This window comes from Serinus canaria, chromosome 1 (genome assembly GCF_022539315.1).
Source record: "Serinus canaria isolate serCan28SL12 chromosome 1, serCan2020, whole genome shotgun sequence".
Taxonomy (NCBI): domain Eukaryota; kingdom Metazoa; phylum Chordata; class Aves; order Passeriformes; family Fringillidae; genus Serinus; species Serinus canaria.
Window position 1 is genome coordinate 101299362 of NC_066313.1, and position 16399 is coordinate 101315760.

Sequence of the window (16399 nt, forward strand, 5' to 3'; positions counted from 1 at the left end):
CTGGAACCTTCTCCAGGTGATGTACATTTTCACTGACTAAAGGAATGTAAGGGTTTTGAAGTCTGTGTACCCCTCCAGGAGGTGAGTTAACCTTGCCTCAGAACTGCAGGGTTAGTTTTGTGGTTGGACTCAATCATCTTAAAGGTCTTTTGAGACCAAAGGATTCTGTGAAAGGGGCTGCATTCCCATCTTTCTCATCTGCACTGATGGTGCTGATGTCTGCTGCCCTTCCTACAACCAAAAGGCAATAGCCTATCCTATGTCTCCTGTGCAATGGAGCTTTGAGTTTGTCCCATGGGATAACCTGCAGAATGTCCTGCTGTTCAGTTTCTGAGCCAGGGCTGACATCAGGATTTTTATCTGTAGGCTTGGCCGACCAACATGGGGTAGAGGGGCTGTGTCACCTTCTGAAGGCCAGTATGGCTCCTTCAGGGAGAAGCCACTGATGGCATCAGCTGCTCTGGACCACATGCTGTGGGACAATGTCCACAACAGGCATCCTGTTCCACAGAGCTGGGAGGACCCAGTAATCCCTGCAGTGAGGTGGGTGAAAATGAAAATCATCACAAAAATGGAATAAAGATAAGCTCTGCAGTGCTCTTTAAAAGATGAACATGAGTAGAAACAAAGGGGCAAAGTAGAAGCAAAGGTTTCTTGAGAAGAACAAGTCTGAGCTGTGCAGTGTCTGAAGAGGACTGAACCACAGAGTACTCTACAGCCCCTGGTCAACAGAGGAAGGGAACTGTCTTCAGAGGTGGTTTCTAGTCTGAAGACCTGAGACAATCTCTTGATGCATCTAAATGGATAGATGATCAATTTATAAATACTCTTCTAGCACAGAAGGTCCTTGGGAGGTTGGTTGGTTTGTTGGTTGGTTGGTTGGTTGGTTGGTTGGTTGGTTGGTTGGTTGGTTGGTTGGTTGGTTGTTGGTTGGTTTTTCATGGAAAATACAATATATTGAACTAAAATGTTAAACCAAAAATTGGAATAATGAAGCTGGGAGGAAAACATACTCAGGCTTATAGGAATTTAAAGGATTTATTATTGATGTAGAGATACAGCATTTGGCTTAGAGGGCAGAGCAGAGAGGGCACTTCTGAAGAACCTGGTCAAAGAAAGTGAGCACACAGCAGCAGACCTCTGGTGTGGTAACTGAGGGATCACGGCACATTCTTCAGTTTGCTTTATCACATTTAAACACTGTCAGGCAAATATTGCTGCCAAGACACAGTCCAGAATGTGAGGAAAAGGTGATGCATGCTCCCTCCAAGACATATGGCAGCTTTTAAGGGAGTGGGTCCAATGTTTGACCCAAAAATGGCAAATGGTGTTTCTAACAAAAAGGAATCAGGTCTGTGGTTCTCTTTTTAGACTCCATTCTGCATGAGATGCTCCAGTAGAAGAGGAGAGTTGGAGAGCTGGACCCCTACAGCACCAGGTGGGAATTAATCCTTAACCTCTAAACTCCAACCTGTAATTTTCTATAGGTTTGAGACAGGAAACTCTCTAATGCCATGTTCAGTGTCTGCTGCAGGATTTGTTCCAAACTGGTACTTCTGAATGGCTTAAATATGACTGTCAAATCCAAAACTGTTATTGAGTTCAGGGAATTCTTGAGCCTCTTACACTTAGTGTATGAATGTTGTTAACACAAGCATTGCCAAACCTGCCCCATTCAGAAAAAATAATTCACAGGTAAGGGGGTTATTTTTAGCTTTTAGGGAATACAAGGAGCTGGCAACCAAAAGAGCAACAGATGGAAATCCTGTTGTGTGTGCTCAGGAAGAACATTCAAAGGCCTCGGGCCATCTTTAAATCTCAGCAATCCTAATGAGTTTCTGGTCACATTTTGGAATATGTGTCCACCTGAAAACAGTCGGTTAAAAAAATCAAGTAAACTGTGTAGAAAATGAATGGTCTTTTGAGGTCATTTCCCTCTCTACCAGCAACTGTTTCTTCAGGATGAGAAAACAGACTTTCAAACAGAAAATAAGCTGGAGCAGTGTTTCATGGATTTTGCCTGTATGTTTCTGCAGCTGGGTAGGAGCAGATGTGCTGGGTGGAGAATGCTCAGGGCAGATGTGAGAACTGGGCAGATACCACATTCCAACAGCCACTCACTGTCGCATCCCTTCTGGAGGAAGGCTTTCATCCTCACCTCTCAATGCAGTGAAAACAATGCCAGCAATGCCAAGGAATACTCAAAATAAATTACTCTGATCTGTAACCAAGCTCTCCTGACAGCAACAGAACAGGCTGTCAGTAGCCTCATCTGTCTTGCTCCCAAATCCTGTCACTCTGGAAGGAGCCTGTCTCCTCTCAGTTGGGTACCTGCTGGTGTTAGACAGCAAGCAGTACCGTTCCCCCCTGCATCCTTGTGTTTCTGCTGGCAGTGTTTCAGTGTCTGGCCTGTCCTTCCTGTAAAACCTTGGAAATCCTGTGAAAACTGCAAGATGACAGCCCTTACCACAAGGGCCCTTGGTGCTCAAAAATGTCCCTAAATTCCTCACCTCCCAATTTCAATTTGTTCAATTATCTAGAACACTGCCATGGTGTAGGGAAGCCTCCATATGTATTTTAACTGTTTGGTCCTTTTCTTATCCACAAATTTCAGCATTTTGTCCCATGCTGATTCTTGCTGTCATTTTGGAAGACTGTCCACTCTGCCCCCAGGATCTTTTTCGTGAGTGGAAATCGTTTATCACTGCATTGGTAATTAGGACTGTCCTCCTTGCCCCCGGATACCCTCTGTGTTCATTGTTACAGCGGTCCCTGTCGTTTTGTCACCCAGCGCAGTAACCATTAGTGTTGGCCAGATTTCAGCCCGAGTATCCTGAACACTGGTGGGTCACCAAATCCCATCATTTCAGTGCTCATTCCATTTTCCTGGAAACAGCCTGAAAGCGCTCAGGCTGCAGAAAGAATCCTTCCAGCAGAGGAAGCGTGTGGGAAAGCGGAGAATCTCTCGGTATATTCCTGCACTCCCTGCGCTCCCCTTCAGTGTCTCACCTCGTTGCAGCCAAGTCAATCGGGGAGCCTTTGGTGAACGGCTCCCTGAAAAGTTCCTCACACACCTGCCCCGCTGACAGAGCAGCTTCCGCCCGTGCCCTGGGGCTGCAGCGGAGGCGGACACGGCCCTGGGCATCCCGCCCGCCCCCGGCCGGCTCCAGAGCCCCTCGGCTGCGAGACCCGACTCCAGGTGCCCCGGGCCCATGTTCACGCTGGGCCTGTGAACATGGGCCCGGGGAGGGCCGGCTGGGTGCCGCAAGCAGCTGCACCGAGGCCGGGCAGAGACACGGGGACAGCCGGGAACAGTCGCGGCCCGTGGCAGGCGGGGTGGGCGCGCTGCCCCGGGCTCGGCGCTGCCCCGGGCTCGGCGCTGCCCGTGCCGCCGTGCCGGGCGCCAGGAGGCAGCGCGGGCTCGGTCCCTGCCCGCCCCGGCTCCGGGTAATCATTAACCGGGCCCGGCCGCCGGCACCGCGCCGCGCATCGCCGCCCGCACTCGGCAGGGACCGGCGGCCGGGCACGCACCGACCCCGCTGCCCGTCCCCAGCCCCGGCACCGCCAGGGCCGCGCAGCCATGGAGGGCGAGGCGAATGGGAGCCTGCACCCCTCCTGCGGCTCCAGCGAGCCGCCCTACTCGGAGGAGCTGCTCCGGAGTAAGTGCGGGGTGGGAGGAGAGGGCGCTGTCCGCTGGAGACCCGGGGCGGCCCCTGCCCGGCAGCGCCCTCGGCACCCACCCGCGACGGGATGGCGGGGGCTGGCCCTGCTCCTGTCCCTGATGCTGCCCCTGTCCGTCCCCCTGTCCCTGCCTGTGACCCGGTCCCTGTCCGTCCCTCTGCCCCTGTCCCTGCCCATCCCCTGTCCCTGTGTGTCCCTTCGCCGTTCTTCCCCGGCGAGGAAATCCCCGAGCGGAGGCCGGCACCCGCCTGTCCCGGCCGATCCTCCGCCTGTCTGGGGGCCGAGCTGGCTCCGGGGCAGGGCGAGAGCCCAGCACGGCCCCAGCCCCGGCTCGGCTGGGATGGCACAGACCGGGGCGGTGCGGAGGGACCTGCGGAACCGAGCGCTGAACCGGCCCCTGGAGCCGCGCCGGGTCTCGGGCTTCGTCCGGTGAGATCTAAGGAGTGGAGATGTCCACTGAGACGTGCACTGCCCCGCCTGCAGCCAAGTCTGGAAGTGCCGAGTTTTTTTGAAGCAGGTTCGATGAAAGAGGCTGGGGCAGAGGTTCTGCTTTGCCTTCCGATAGGCTGCGGGTCCGGCAGGAGTTAGTACTGATGATGGGCATGAACTTCTCCTGAATTAAGCATGCGGTGCCTTTTTCTGACTCTGGAAAAACATCCCTTGGGGGAAAATACACTTCAACTGTCAGTTCTGGGTCAAAGTTGATATCCATACCCAATGTCAATGGAGACATAAAACCTATCACCTATGGGTAAATGTTGAAATGTTTAGGGAGGAGCAAAAAAGATTTTGGTGAAGACACCAAGTTTAATCTCAGGCTTGGGATATCAGGGACTTTTCCTTACATTGCTCGTGTGTCCTACAAAATTCCACCGAGTTTCTAGTAAGTTTGCCTGCCTAAGGAAGTTACATGTAACATGCCTATGAGCATATGATGGAAGCAGAGAACTAATGCTGACTGAATACCTGTTTGCTTGTAGCCTACCTGGAAAAGTTCCTAGATTATGTATCTTATTTCTGCTGCATATTTACATTCATCTAAGGATATTTGTCCTGGAACTCCCCCTTTCTGAAAGAGACTATTGCATAATGCTTTCAGAAGGTGAAGGCATATTCTTCCTGCCTGCTGTCTGTGAATCCTGGAAAGATTTAGTCATGAACTTCAGTATTTGAATGGTTCTGGAGTCAGTGGTCTGCCTGTGTAACTAGGGATGAGTGCCAGTATTTGCAGGAATAAGACAAAGAAGCCCCTCAGAAATTGTATTGTTACATTAATATTTGAATATGAAATAATATTTAAATTCAATAATATTTCATTTTATTATGAAATAAACCAGAACTGTTTGCTTTTCTCTCTCTGCAGGCCTTGACCTACCAGGGAGATTTCTCTTTGCAACCTTGACTCTGATGACGCTCATTGCCATTCTGGTGTTTATAGAGGAAGCAGTGTACATCTACAGGAAAATCCCCTCCTCCAAAAGATCAATCATCATTTGGATTAATGCTGCAGCTCCAGTAAGCTAACATGGAAACGAGATAAAATTCCTTGCTGAAAATAAGGCTTCCCTGAAAATCCACAGGAGCCACATGACCTCTTTGCCCTTCATACAACCTTCCTTCCTTTTCTTTGTAGGTGATCTCCACTACTGCATGCATTGGCATGTGGGTTCCTCGCTCAACAATGTTTACAGATTTCACAGCAGGAATGTGAGTATTCTGCTCGTTTCTAGGTGTTGCTCAAAACCCCGAATTTCTTCCCTTTAAACATCAGCTGCTCTTGGTAACACAGTCATTCTGTAAATTTAACAATTCAGTAATTTCTTTGTTTGAGTTGAAATCTCTTGTCAGCTCTTTCCTGGGAGGTGGAAAATGCTGAAACAGTTCCCAGTGCTACAGTCCCCTAGTGTGGGAACATCACTGTGAAGGATCTGTGACTCACATGTAATTGATTCCTTGGACTGACAGTCTCTTTGGAACAGTAGTCTGTCTTTCCTCTCTCTGCATGCCATGTGGAATGAGAGTCTGGCCTGTGACTTCTTCCCTGCACTTTTACTAATGATGAGCCGTAGAGGTCTATTATTAATGGTGCCAAGTGAGCCCCCAGTGAGCACATCAGTGTAAAAATGTTCCAAAGTTGTCCTGATGAAAGCACTTTATGTGTGAGCATGACAGCTCTGGCATGCACAGAGAAGAAGGGAGAAATGTGGTCCCTGCTTGCTGGAGGTGATGGCACAGCCCTGGTGGGCAGGACCAAGTAGGGGTATGCCATGGCCCTGAGCACTCCACATCTGGAGATGAGTAAAAGAGGAGGGACAACACAAGAGGAGTAGGGAATACTGTTGGCATATGGCAGTGTGTGCAGGCAGTGCAGCAGAGGACCTCTTTTATTGATTGGATTTCCATGTTTGGTGGCACAATCTGTAGTTCCTGGGCAGGGTTGACAATGGGCAGCTGGGGAAGGAGGGAGAGGTGGGGTTGCAGCAGTAGGTGCTTTGTCTGCAGAGGAACCACACCCTGCCTGGGCCAGCACATTCAGTGATAGCTATTTATGTGAACCTAGCCATGTTTGTTGGTTGAAAGCCACGTTTGAGGAGTGAGAGGACTTGTTCTAAAGGGTTTGGACTAGTGAGAACTAGATAACTTATGGAAAAACACAGCCAGAATGAAGGGGCCAGGAAAGCCTGTGCTTTAACAGCAACTCTGCCACCAGCCCCCAGAGCAGCTCTGGGAAATTCCACACCTGCTCTGTGCCTCACTTCATTCCTCTTTCAGTGAGGGTAGTGCAGTTCTGCCCCTCCAAGGTGATGGAAAGCAGAAGGTGTGTCAAAGACAGAGCTAGAACTTTTGTTGATTGGGAAGCACAAGCTGTAAAAACGCTGTACAGGAGGTGGCACTGGCCTGCACAGGCATATGAGACACACAGGCAAGTTCAAGCTGGAATTCTCCCCTTCTCCTAGATTTTTTGCCATAGTTATCCACAAGTTCCTGATGATGATGATTAAAGAGTGTGGAGGGCAGAAGGTGCTCCTCAGACGGTTTGAAAATGGTCACTTCACCATCACCACCGGCCCCTGCTGCTGCTGCTGCCTCTGCCTCCCTCGTGTGCCCATCACCAGGTGAGTCACCCCTTCAGGATTTCCCTTTCAGAAGCTTGAAAACAGCTGCTGGAATTCAGCCAACTTGGCAGGGCCAGGCTCACAGCAAAGCTTCCCAAAATCAGTCTCAAGACATCTCAAACTGTTCCTATTAAACAGCATCCTCACTCTGGGGCTGTACACCACCACTAATTTATTTCGTTTTTATAATGCAGAGGTGTGTGGGAAGAGAAATTTCTACTCTAGAAAACCTAATAATTGACATTTCAGTTTCTTTTCATTCCAGAAGGGAACAAATGTCTCAAGATTGGGTATTTTTCACAAGCAGAATTGTCAAATGGAGGCTCTTTTGATAGGAAATTTCTCTCACTTTGATAAAATGGAAATGTTTCATTCTGATTTTTACTTTAAAACTACTTAAGATTAAAATAATTTTTAGAACAAAAAGTAGATGTAATTCTTGTAAAGCTTTGTTCTCAATGAAATGGCATTGTCTGGTGAGGCAAAAGCAGATGTTTTCTTCTTCTAAACTTAGTATTAAAGGATCTTTGAAAAGGGGGTAAGGATGGAGACCAATATACTGCAACATACTGTAACATAAACCTGTCCTCCTTTGAGCACTGCCTGGTGGAGCTCCTCCTCTGGTTAGTGTCACCCCTGCACTTACACACCACTCCACAGACTGGAAGACTCCTGTATTTCCCTCTCTTTTCCTTCTGGCATAGAGCATGAGACTGTTTCTCTCATTATAAGCAAAACCTGAGGGACTGAAAAAAGACTTTTCTATGAGGATGTGGATTTTAGTGTCAGAGGGTCGTAGGGAACTGTACAATCTGTTTAAAGAAAAGCAGCAAACAGAACATAGTGGTTTCTGATGCATTTTCAAAAATTCTAATTTTTTATTCCAATTATTTTTTCTTAAACTGGCTCATTTGGTATTAGCATTTAAACTTTAGTTTCAATAATTTTATTTTAATAGAGTATAGGTTATAGCAGCTGGGAGCTTGGGAGAGGATGCCCTACTCTGCCTTGCTGTTCAGCCCAGTGGCAGCTTATGCAGGATGATGTCAGCTGATATGGACTCATTTCAGGAGCTACACAGTGCCTACTACTGCTGGCAGAAAGGACAGCTGTCTGTTGGAAAAAAAAAAAGGCTTTTTGCTCTGCAGAGGGCTTAGGACTCCTCCAGTGTCTCTACCACTGGGAAACCCATCTGCTCTCTGCTTCTAACCTCTAGCCTTTTCCCAGTGCAGGGTACCTTTTTAAAGAAAAGATATTGGCAAGCTGTATGAGAGAAAAGTCAGTCTCACATTCCTTCCATAGGTATCTTATGGGGAAACAAGGAGCTACCCCAAGGGAGGGATTAATTCTTTAAAAAAAACCCAATATCCATCTGTAGTCTTGGGGAAAGCAACAAGGTACAGATGAGGCAGTGTAACAATCCATGCAACAGGGAAGATGTAGCAGAAGAGATCTGGTGATCAGTAAAGATGGGCCTGTGTTAACAAGGGAAACAGCTCATGGCATTGCAGTGATTGCACTCTTTGTCATATGTATGATTCTTTAAAGCTAATAACAAATCTCTGAGAAGGTACACACTAAGTGGCTGGCCCGTTGCAGGTATTTCCACATGGGTTTGTGCTGTTGATAATCCTGTGGTTACCAGCTATAGTCATTGAGCAATTCCTGTAATTCCTGGTTCATGGCTATATCCTTTAGCACACTAAATGGCAGCCTGTTGCCTGTGAGACATCTCTGATGGCAGGGCCCAAGGAATTCCAGTGAAAACAACACTGAAAATATGGGAAATAATGCACAGTAACAGACCAAACCATGAGGCAGCTGTAGCAGCTGCAGCTTGCCCTGTGAAAGCTGAAGGAGAGCTCAGGTCAGTCATGCCCTCTGTTAGAAAGTTCATCTGCCCCTCTCCTGGTGGCCTCCAGTGCTGGCTGGCCGGGTTACAGGTGTGCTCTGAGCCCACTTTACAGTGACAGAAGTGAAGGAGTCCTGAGCTCTCCTGCCAGCCTTGTGCAATTTGCCAAGTGAGAGGCTATTCCTTTCTCCTGTTAAACTACAGAGGGGCAAGCCCAGATCTTACATGGTACTCTTCCAGATGCACTGAAAAACCACCAGTCCTTTCACCCAGGGCTGTGTGATCCCCTTTCTTGATCTACCACAGGACTAGGAAGTGGCTGAACAGGCTGATTTGTCCAGTTTCATGGGAGGACTGCAATAATAAGGCAACAAGGCAAGAGCAAATGGCATCATTGCTCAGAACCGGTTATGCAGCTCCTGTCTCCCTGGTTGGCTTCAGGCCAGAGAAAGACATCATGTTTTGCCCAGCCTTGGTTAGTATGTACTTGCTGCAGATCAGGAAAAATACTATTTTTGTAGAGACTTTATTAAATAAACACTGGGAAATTCTTGGAAATATTTTCTAATCTTGAAGCTGTTCCTCCCCAGATTTTAGCCCCATGCTACAGAGGAGTGGAAAAGTTTTGCAGTTGATAGTATCCAGAAAATGTTATTAAGGTTGCTAATATGATCTTGGCCTATCTAATTTTTTTGTTGCTTTTTTAAATCCAGGCAAACCCTCTTTTGGCTCAAGCTGGGCACCTTTCAGATTGCTGTCTTTCGGCCCGTGCTCGTATTTTTATCAATAGTGCTTTGGACTAATGGCAATTATGTTCTTTACAATGTAAGTAACTACTTTAATCAGAGAAGGTCCTCAAAATCCATAGGTTTCAGGGCTGATGTAACTATCTTAGCCTACTACTAAACTGTGAAATCTGGGACCATTTCCAAGTGAGTCCTTACTGTATTCTTTTGAGACCTGAAGCATATAATTTCCTGACATCCTTGATTTCTGCCTTCCTCGGCTCTCTTGGGAAAGAAATTGGGCATCGGGGGGGTTGGGCATCAGATTATACATTTCCCAGCTGGTATGGTTAGAATAGCAGGGCTGCAAGTTGCCCTGTGGGATGTATCTGCCCTGTGTTTTGTAAGGTATGGCCTTAAGAAATAAGTGTATGTACTGGCATGTTAACAGGAAGCCTAATTCTGTGTTTTTCAGCAAGACATGGTGATTTTCATATTTGTGCAAAATGAAAAGATAGTACTGTATTTCTGCTTTGTACCATGTAACCTGCAAGCTGATGGAGAAATCTGTATCTGATAATAATTTGGCACCTCTTGGATAACTCAGACTAAAAGCAATATTTTTGTTGTTGTTTCATGGTATAAAATGAATGACCCACCTGAGATGTCAGGCTGAACATGCTCTCATGAGCTGTTGAGCATTGCCAGGTGCTGCTGGGGTCTCTGAGAAGGCACACACTCCATGGCTGGCAATTGCAACATTGGGGGTTGTGTCACTTGCAGCTCCCCAGGCTGAACACATCTCTGTGTTGGTGCCTGCAGGAGAGAGCTGTGCCAGCACTCCAGTTGGTACTGGGCAGTTTCCCCATGCAAAACCCAGCAGCTGCTGCTGCCACCAGCTTTCTTGCAGATAGAAAAAAGCATTTTAACATCATCCAGTTCACAACTTCTTTCTGGAAGCACTGAAATAAGGTTGTATAAGATTGTGTAATTTGCTTCTCAGGCATCTCCCAAAAGACCTGCACTGTGGATCAACTGCTTCATTGGTGCCCTCACCCTTTTTGCTCTGTGGGCAGTAGGAATCATGTTTCGAAAAGTTAGGATTCTCCTTAAGTGTAAGAACATTATCCCGAAGTTTGCTCTTTATCAGGTGAGAAATTTAATATTTCTGGTAAGTATTTCTCTTAACTGCTGATACTACTCTGCCTTTCTTGTTCTTGCTCCTTTGCTGAAAATTTATGGGATCTTTTCCCATTAAATACACTGTGCAAAGCCATATTTTTACCTGATTAAAGCTGCATCCCTTTCAAGCACTCTCCTTGGCTGCTGTTCAGTTTCACTTGGGGCCAATTTACCTCTAGTCTCAGGAGTGCTGGAGATGTGAAAGCCATGTAAAATCTGTCTATCTTTAGACTACTGAAATCACAACAGCTTTTTCTGTGGGGCTTGAAGGAAGCTTTGTAGCTGTGGTATCCTGAAATGCAATGTTAAGATGCTGGTGTGTACCTCAGAGAGGAGATGTTGCATTGTGCAGGCAGGTGTTGTTTGAACTGTTTCAGCATTCCACAGTATGCTGTTTCAACAGTATTCTTGGCCATTCTGCACTTCAGAATTAGATAACAGTGAAAATCCTGGCTGCAAATCATTAAGCAGTAAGGAACAAACCCACATAGGTTAGATTGAAAAAGCACAGGGACAAGGCCACCCTCTTCCACATCACTCTGAATAGAGTCCAGCAGAATCCTTGGATATGTCTCCTTGAACAGGACATGCAGCAAGGCTGGTGCACTGAGGTTAGGTAAATTATTAAGCACTAATAAAGGCAGCAAACAGGATGGTCACACCTGCAAAGCTGTGTTAGGGTGAATTCAGGTTTGGGATGGCAGACTCTGTTGATGTGAGGTTTAGACTCGGGCAATTCCACCAGCAGCTACAGAGGCACTTGGATAACTCCATGGCAGCGAAGGTCTGGCTCATTGTGATGGGAGGAGCAAGTGGTGGCTGCTGAACTCAGGCTGTGAAAAGTCCCTCATACCTCCTGCAAAGAAGCCAGTCTCATATAATTTGGGGATCACAACATCTCCCTGCTATAGCAGAAAGAGGAGACAGCAGGAAAAATGTTCTTTGAGTCTTTCTTCCATTAAGGAAAAACATAAGCTCATAGGTCAAATTAACTGGCATTTTTTAAACATTGTTACCTATTATTCAGAACTCAGTATTATTTGAAATCCCTGCTGTGAGGTCTGTGTATATTGTACCTCCCAAATGAAGGCCTGAGAAGAAATGCCTTTCAAGTCCAGGATTAATTTAATACTCCTATTCAGAGCAATATCATCCTGACCTTCAGATGAATTCTGCAGAATGGCAGGCACCCTGCTGGTAGGTGGGGGGAAAGGGAGGGCAAGCAAGGAGGCATGAGGCAAAAGAGGTTCTGTTATCAAAGCAGAATTGTTGTGTGAACTACAAACCCCTTTCTGGTAGCTAAGGCATTTGTTTTCTGTTTCTGGTGCAGTTTATTGTCATTCTGAACCAGCTGCAGACCACTATTATCAACATATTTGCTACACAAAAAATCATTCCCTGTGCTCCACCACTCTCCTCTACAGCAAGAGGGTCATGTAAGTTTTCTGGGGGAAGAATGTAAGAATTTTCTTCATTGACTTACAAAAGTACCAGTTCATTGTTGCTGATGGCAATCTCTGGTGTTTTCCCAAAATACAAATTTCATGGTATCATTAGCTTTTGGAGAATCTCAATTTTTGTTTAAAAACAATAACAAAAGTTTCATAGCTGTCATGATTGTAGAGAACAACTTGATAATGAGAAGAGCTGGAATCAGAAATGAGAGGAAAATAAATCAACCTGCTTAATTACTGTTAAATCTCTTGTGTTTTGGATGCATAATTTATTGCATTCTTATTGATGGGCAATACTGGAATTGTGTAACTGATGTCATTGCTGAGTGTGAGAAACATGGGGACAGGATGATAGAGTTTGTTCCTTTTGCACAGCTGAAAATTAATAAGCCAGTTATTCATTTTTTGTCTGATAGTAATTTCCCCTTTTGGGGGGCTTTTCTTTGTCTCCCTTTTTCTTTTTTTGTTTTTTTGGCAGACATTGCCCAGCAGCTGCTGATCATGGAAATGTTTCTGATAACTGTAATCTCCAGGATGGTCTATCGGAGGAAATACCACGACCTGGAGCCTCCAGAGTGCGTGGCTGAAGAACCTGGGGACAAGCAGCAGACTCCTAAAAGTATCCTGAATGGTGCAGCTGTGCAAGATGCATTGCCAAAGGTTTAGAAGTGCTCCTGTTATGCAGGAGCTGTAAGATCAGCTTCAGGAACTTCTTGCACCAAAAATAGCCACTGTCCATGTCAGAACATGGCATGAGTGCCTGTGAGCTGCAGTACTGAAAGACCAGTAAAGATAATCCTGTTGATCCAGCCATGTGTGCATGGTCTGAGGGTTTTCACACCATGTAATTTACTAAGATTTTATACTGTTTTATACTGAGCTCTTGATGGTGCCAAGCTGTCTTTTTTTTATTTTTTATTTTTTTAGCTATTTACAATGGCTATGATTTAGAGTTAATTCAGAGTAATTCTTTTTCATCTTTTTTGACTTTTAAAAGTCTGATTTCACCCTGGATTGCTGTCATATGTCCAATGTAGCATTTTTCCATGGTTCCTCCATTACAATGGATCATCTCTCACTCTACACCATGAGCTCACCATAGCTAATTCTGATCAGTAAATACAGTCTCATGGTTGTTCTGAAATCCCCAAACCCATGTGGGCTCTCCACCTACAGAAACAATGGGCAAGATTTTTTACATTCCTTGAAAATACACCTCCTAAATTTTTTACATTCCTTGAAAATTCACCTCCTAAATTGGTTAATACACAGTTACTGTTTGTAAAAATGTCAGGTGTTCTTCCTGTGGACAGCAGGTTCTCTGTCATTGGCCTGGAAAAGGAAAGTAGGAGTTGGAGTCTGGGATATCTTCTGGTCTGTGATGTCACAAGGTGCTTTGGTTCTCTGCTTGGTAAATGGGGATAATGACACTCAGGATCCCTGCACTAACAGTGAGGATGGGAGTGATTGAAAGGACTGCTGGGGTGCTGGCCAGCAGACAGCTGAACATGAGCCAGCGTGTCCCCAGGTAGCCAAGAAGGCCAGGGGCACCTGGCCTGTGTCAGCAGGAGTGTGGCCAGCAGGCCCCGGGCAGGGCTGTCCCACTGGTGAGGCCACCCCTCAAATCTTTTGTTCAGGTTTGGGCCCCTCATGACAAAGAGGACATTGGGGTGCTGGAGTGTGTCCAGAGCAGGGCAAGAGAGCAAAGCTAGGCAGATTAGAGTCACAGGACACTTTGGGTTGGAAGAGACCTTTAAAGGACACCTAGTCCAAGCCCCTGCAGTGAGCAGGACATTTTCACCTAGATCAGGTTGCTCAGAGCCCATCCAATCAGACCTTGAATGTTTCCAGAGACAGAGCACCTGCCATTTCTCTGGGCCACCCATACCATTATTTTACACCTCTCACTGTAAAAAAGTCTTCCTTATATCTAGTATAAATCTATGGGCTTGTAATTTTTTAACCTTTATCCCTTGTCCTATTGCAACAGGCCCTGCTAAAAAGGGTGTCCCCATCTTTCTTGTAGCCCCCTTTAGGTACTGGAAGGCCACAATAAGGTGGCCTCTCCCCAGAGCCTCTCTTCTCTAGGCTGAGCAGTCCCATCTCCCTCAGCCTGTCTTCACAGGCTGAAGTGCTCCAGCCCTCTCATCATTTCTGTGGCCCTTCTCTGGACCCACTCCAACACACAGCAGGGCTTTATTTATGGCTCACATTGAATTAAAACATTGCATTCCGTTTGGGAATTGGTGTGAAATGAAACATACTGAAAACAACTAGTGAACCACCTGAAGTAGAAATTGGGGCTGACTTAAAATGTTTTTTTCTTTCTGATTGAGGTCAGAAACAATATTTTCTTTAACAATTGAAGGATTCCATTATAGTAGAAAAGTTGAATTATTTTTGTTTTAAAATGGTTGATGCAATTTTTAAATTAATTTTCTTTTCTAAGTAGGCACTCTGGGAAATTGATATAGACTCTTAGACTGCATTAATTTGAGAGAATCTGCACTTTTCCCTTGAAAAATAATTTATGTGAAAATTTTTACTCTGCATTAGAGTGAGTGCATTAGAATAAGTTAGATGGGATCAGCTAACTTATTCTTAACGTGAGAAATCTTAATGTATTTTAACATGATGACCATTAGCATATTCCTGATGTTGCTTTATATCAGTGCAATCTAGGCCATGGGTACATACATGGGCTTGAAGAGCAATGCTGAATTTCATAACAGCATTGGGGATGGTTGGCTGCGAGTACAATCAGCTTCAAAACTGGAAAATAAAATATTTTGAGTTAGTAAAGCATCTTTGTGTTTTCTGTAGTGGTTCAAGGGAATGCTTTGATGGGTGGGGTCTGTGGCATGGAAAAGCAGATCCATGTGCTGTAGCTGGAGAGTGCATTTGAAAACAGATGGAGTGTGGAAGAAGTGTGTCTGTAGGTCCAGAGGAGGCTGCTGGGGTACAGCAAAAGTCTTCACTCGCTGTTGGGCTGGTGTCTGTCATGTTTGTTAAATATATCTTGTAAATATCAATGTGGGCCTGATTTAGCCACAGGTATTGCTAGCTATTGTGCTTTTGGATAGGTATTTAATACCTGTTGTGACCTTCATCTGACGTATTTCAGCAATAAGATGTACTGTGGTGGTTGGCAAGCAGACTTTGGATTTGTCAGCAAATCTGTTTACTGTGTACAGTCATGGAGATCTCATTCCAAACATCACTTACTTACACAAAAGTCTTTTCAGAGCAAAATTAGATATATATTCTATATAATTATATATTCTATGTAAAATTAGATCTATATTTTTATATATAGATATAGAAATATATTAGGCATATATTTTTTTAGACACATGCTTTCCTGAGTTACAGTTTATGTGACTGTAGCAGAATGTGTGGGCCTTATTGTTACAAATTTTGTTTTTCTTTTTTTTTTTTAACTAAGACTGTCTTGCCCTCCTCTGGCTCAGACCAATAGCTGTGTCCTGCCTAATGGAGGAGCCTGGAAACAGCTGGGCTCCATTGCAGGGCCTGCATTCAGTACTCCTGAAATAAAAACATTGCAAGTCACCACCTCCAAGCTGGACCTTAATCAGTCTGGGGGTGGAAAAACAAAACAGAGAGCCAGAAATTCCTTCAGTCTCAGTTCTGATAACCATCCCTTTCAGATCACTTTCAACTACGTGTTTGTGATTGAAGTATTTGAAAACAGTTGACAAGAGCTAGAAGATAAATTTCACAACTGGTTTTATACAGCTATAGTAAAGAAGTAATTGTTAGGGTGAGTGCCCAGCCTTTATGCTGTGTTTGCCTGGGATTATTGTGTGAGGAAGGGTAAAGGTAATATTATCAGGGTTTTCTGTGATTAACAACATTAAACAGAGATAAGCATACACAGAGGTGTGTGACTGAGGGTTAAGAGGCTTCAGGCACATGGAAGGAATCCATTGGAACATGGGAGAAGATGAGCCATATGCTTGGGTGTCCATGTGCTAAAGATGCAGGCAGGAGGGTGAACACTGGCCATGAAATCTCCTGGAGTGTCCTGTAGGGGAATGCAGCCCCCACACAAGGGGGGAATCTCTAACACCTTGTAATGCTGCAGGAGTGGGTTGGTAAATAGAGGCTGCTCCGTGCTCTTCTTTTCCACCTGTCCTTCAAGCTATTCATTTTAAAGCCACACTAGCTGAATCCCTCCTGTTTCAGAAGACTGTGGTGTGGGCTCCTGTTTGCTGCAGCATGGCCAGCACTGGAACCTTGAAGAGGTTCCCTCAGCAGACATCCCTGAAAGGCAAGTTCTGCCATGCCTTTGTGTTTCTCGTGTCTCAGGCCTCTCACCAGTGGCTTCATGACTCAATACCCAAAGGATGTTCCAGGAGTTAAGAGGGT

General features: G+C 45.6%; 1 protein-coding gene across 1 annotated transcript; it reads left to right on the top strand.

The window, feature by feature from the left end:
* The first annotated feature begins 3524 nt into the window (after positions 1-3524).
* On the top strand, positions 3525-12819 carry LOC103815925 (organic solute transporter subunit alpha-like). The gene is made up of 8 exons (XM_050980215.1): positions 3525-3659; positions 5045-5196; positions 5315-5388; positions 6639-6797; positions 9363-9474; positions 10378-10524; positions 11887-11992; positions 12489-12819. Exons 1-8 carry the CDS (start codon positions 3581-3583, stop codon positions 12674-12676), a joined length of 1017 nt encoding a protein of 338 aa, XP_050836172.1. The 5' UTR covers positions 3525-3580; the 3' UTR covers positions 12677-12819.
* Positions 12820-16399: the final 3580 nt, after the last annotated feature.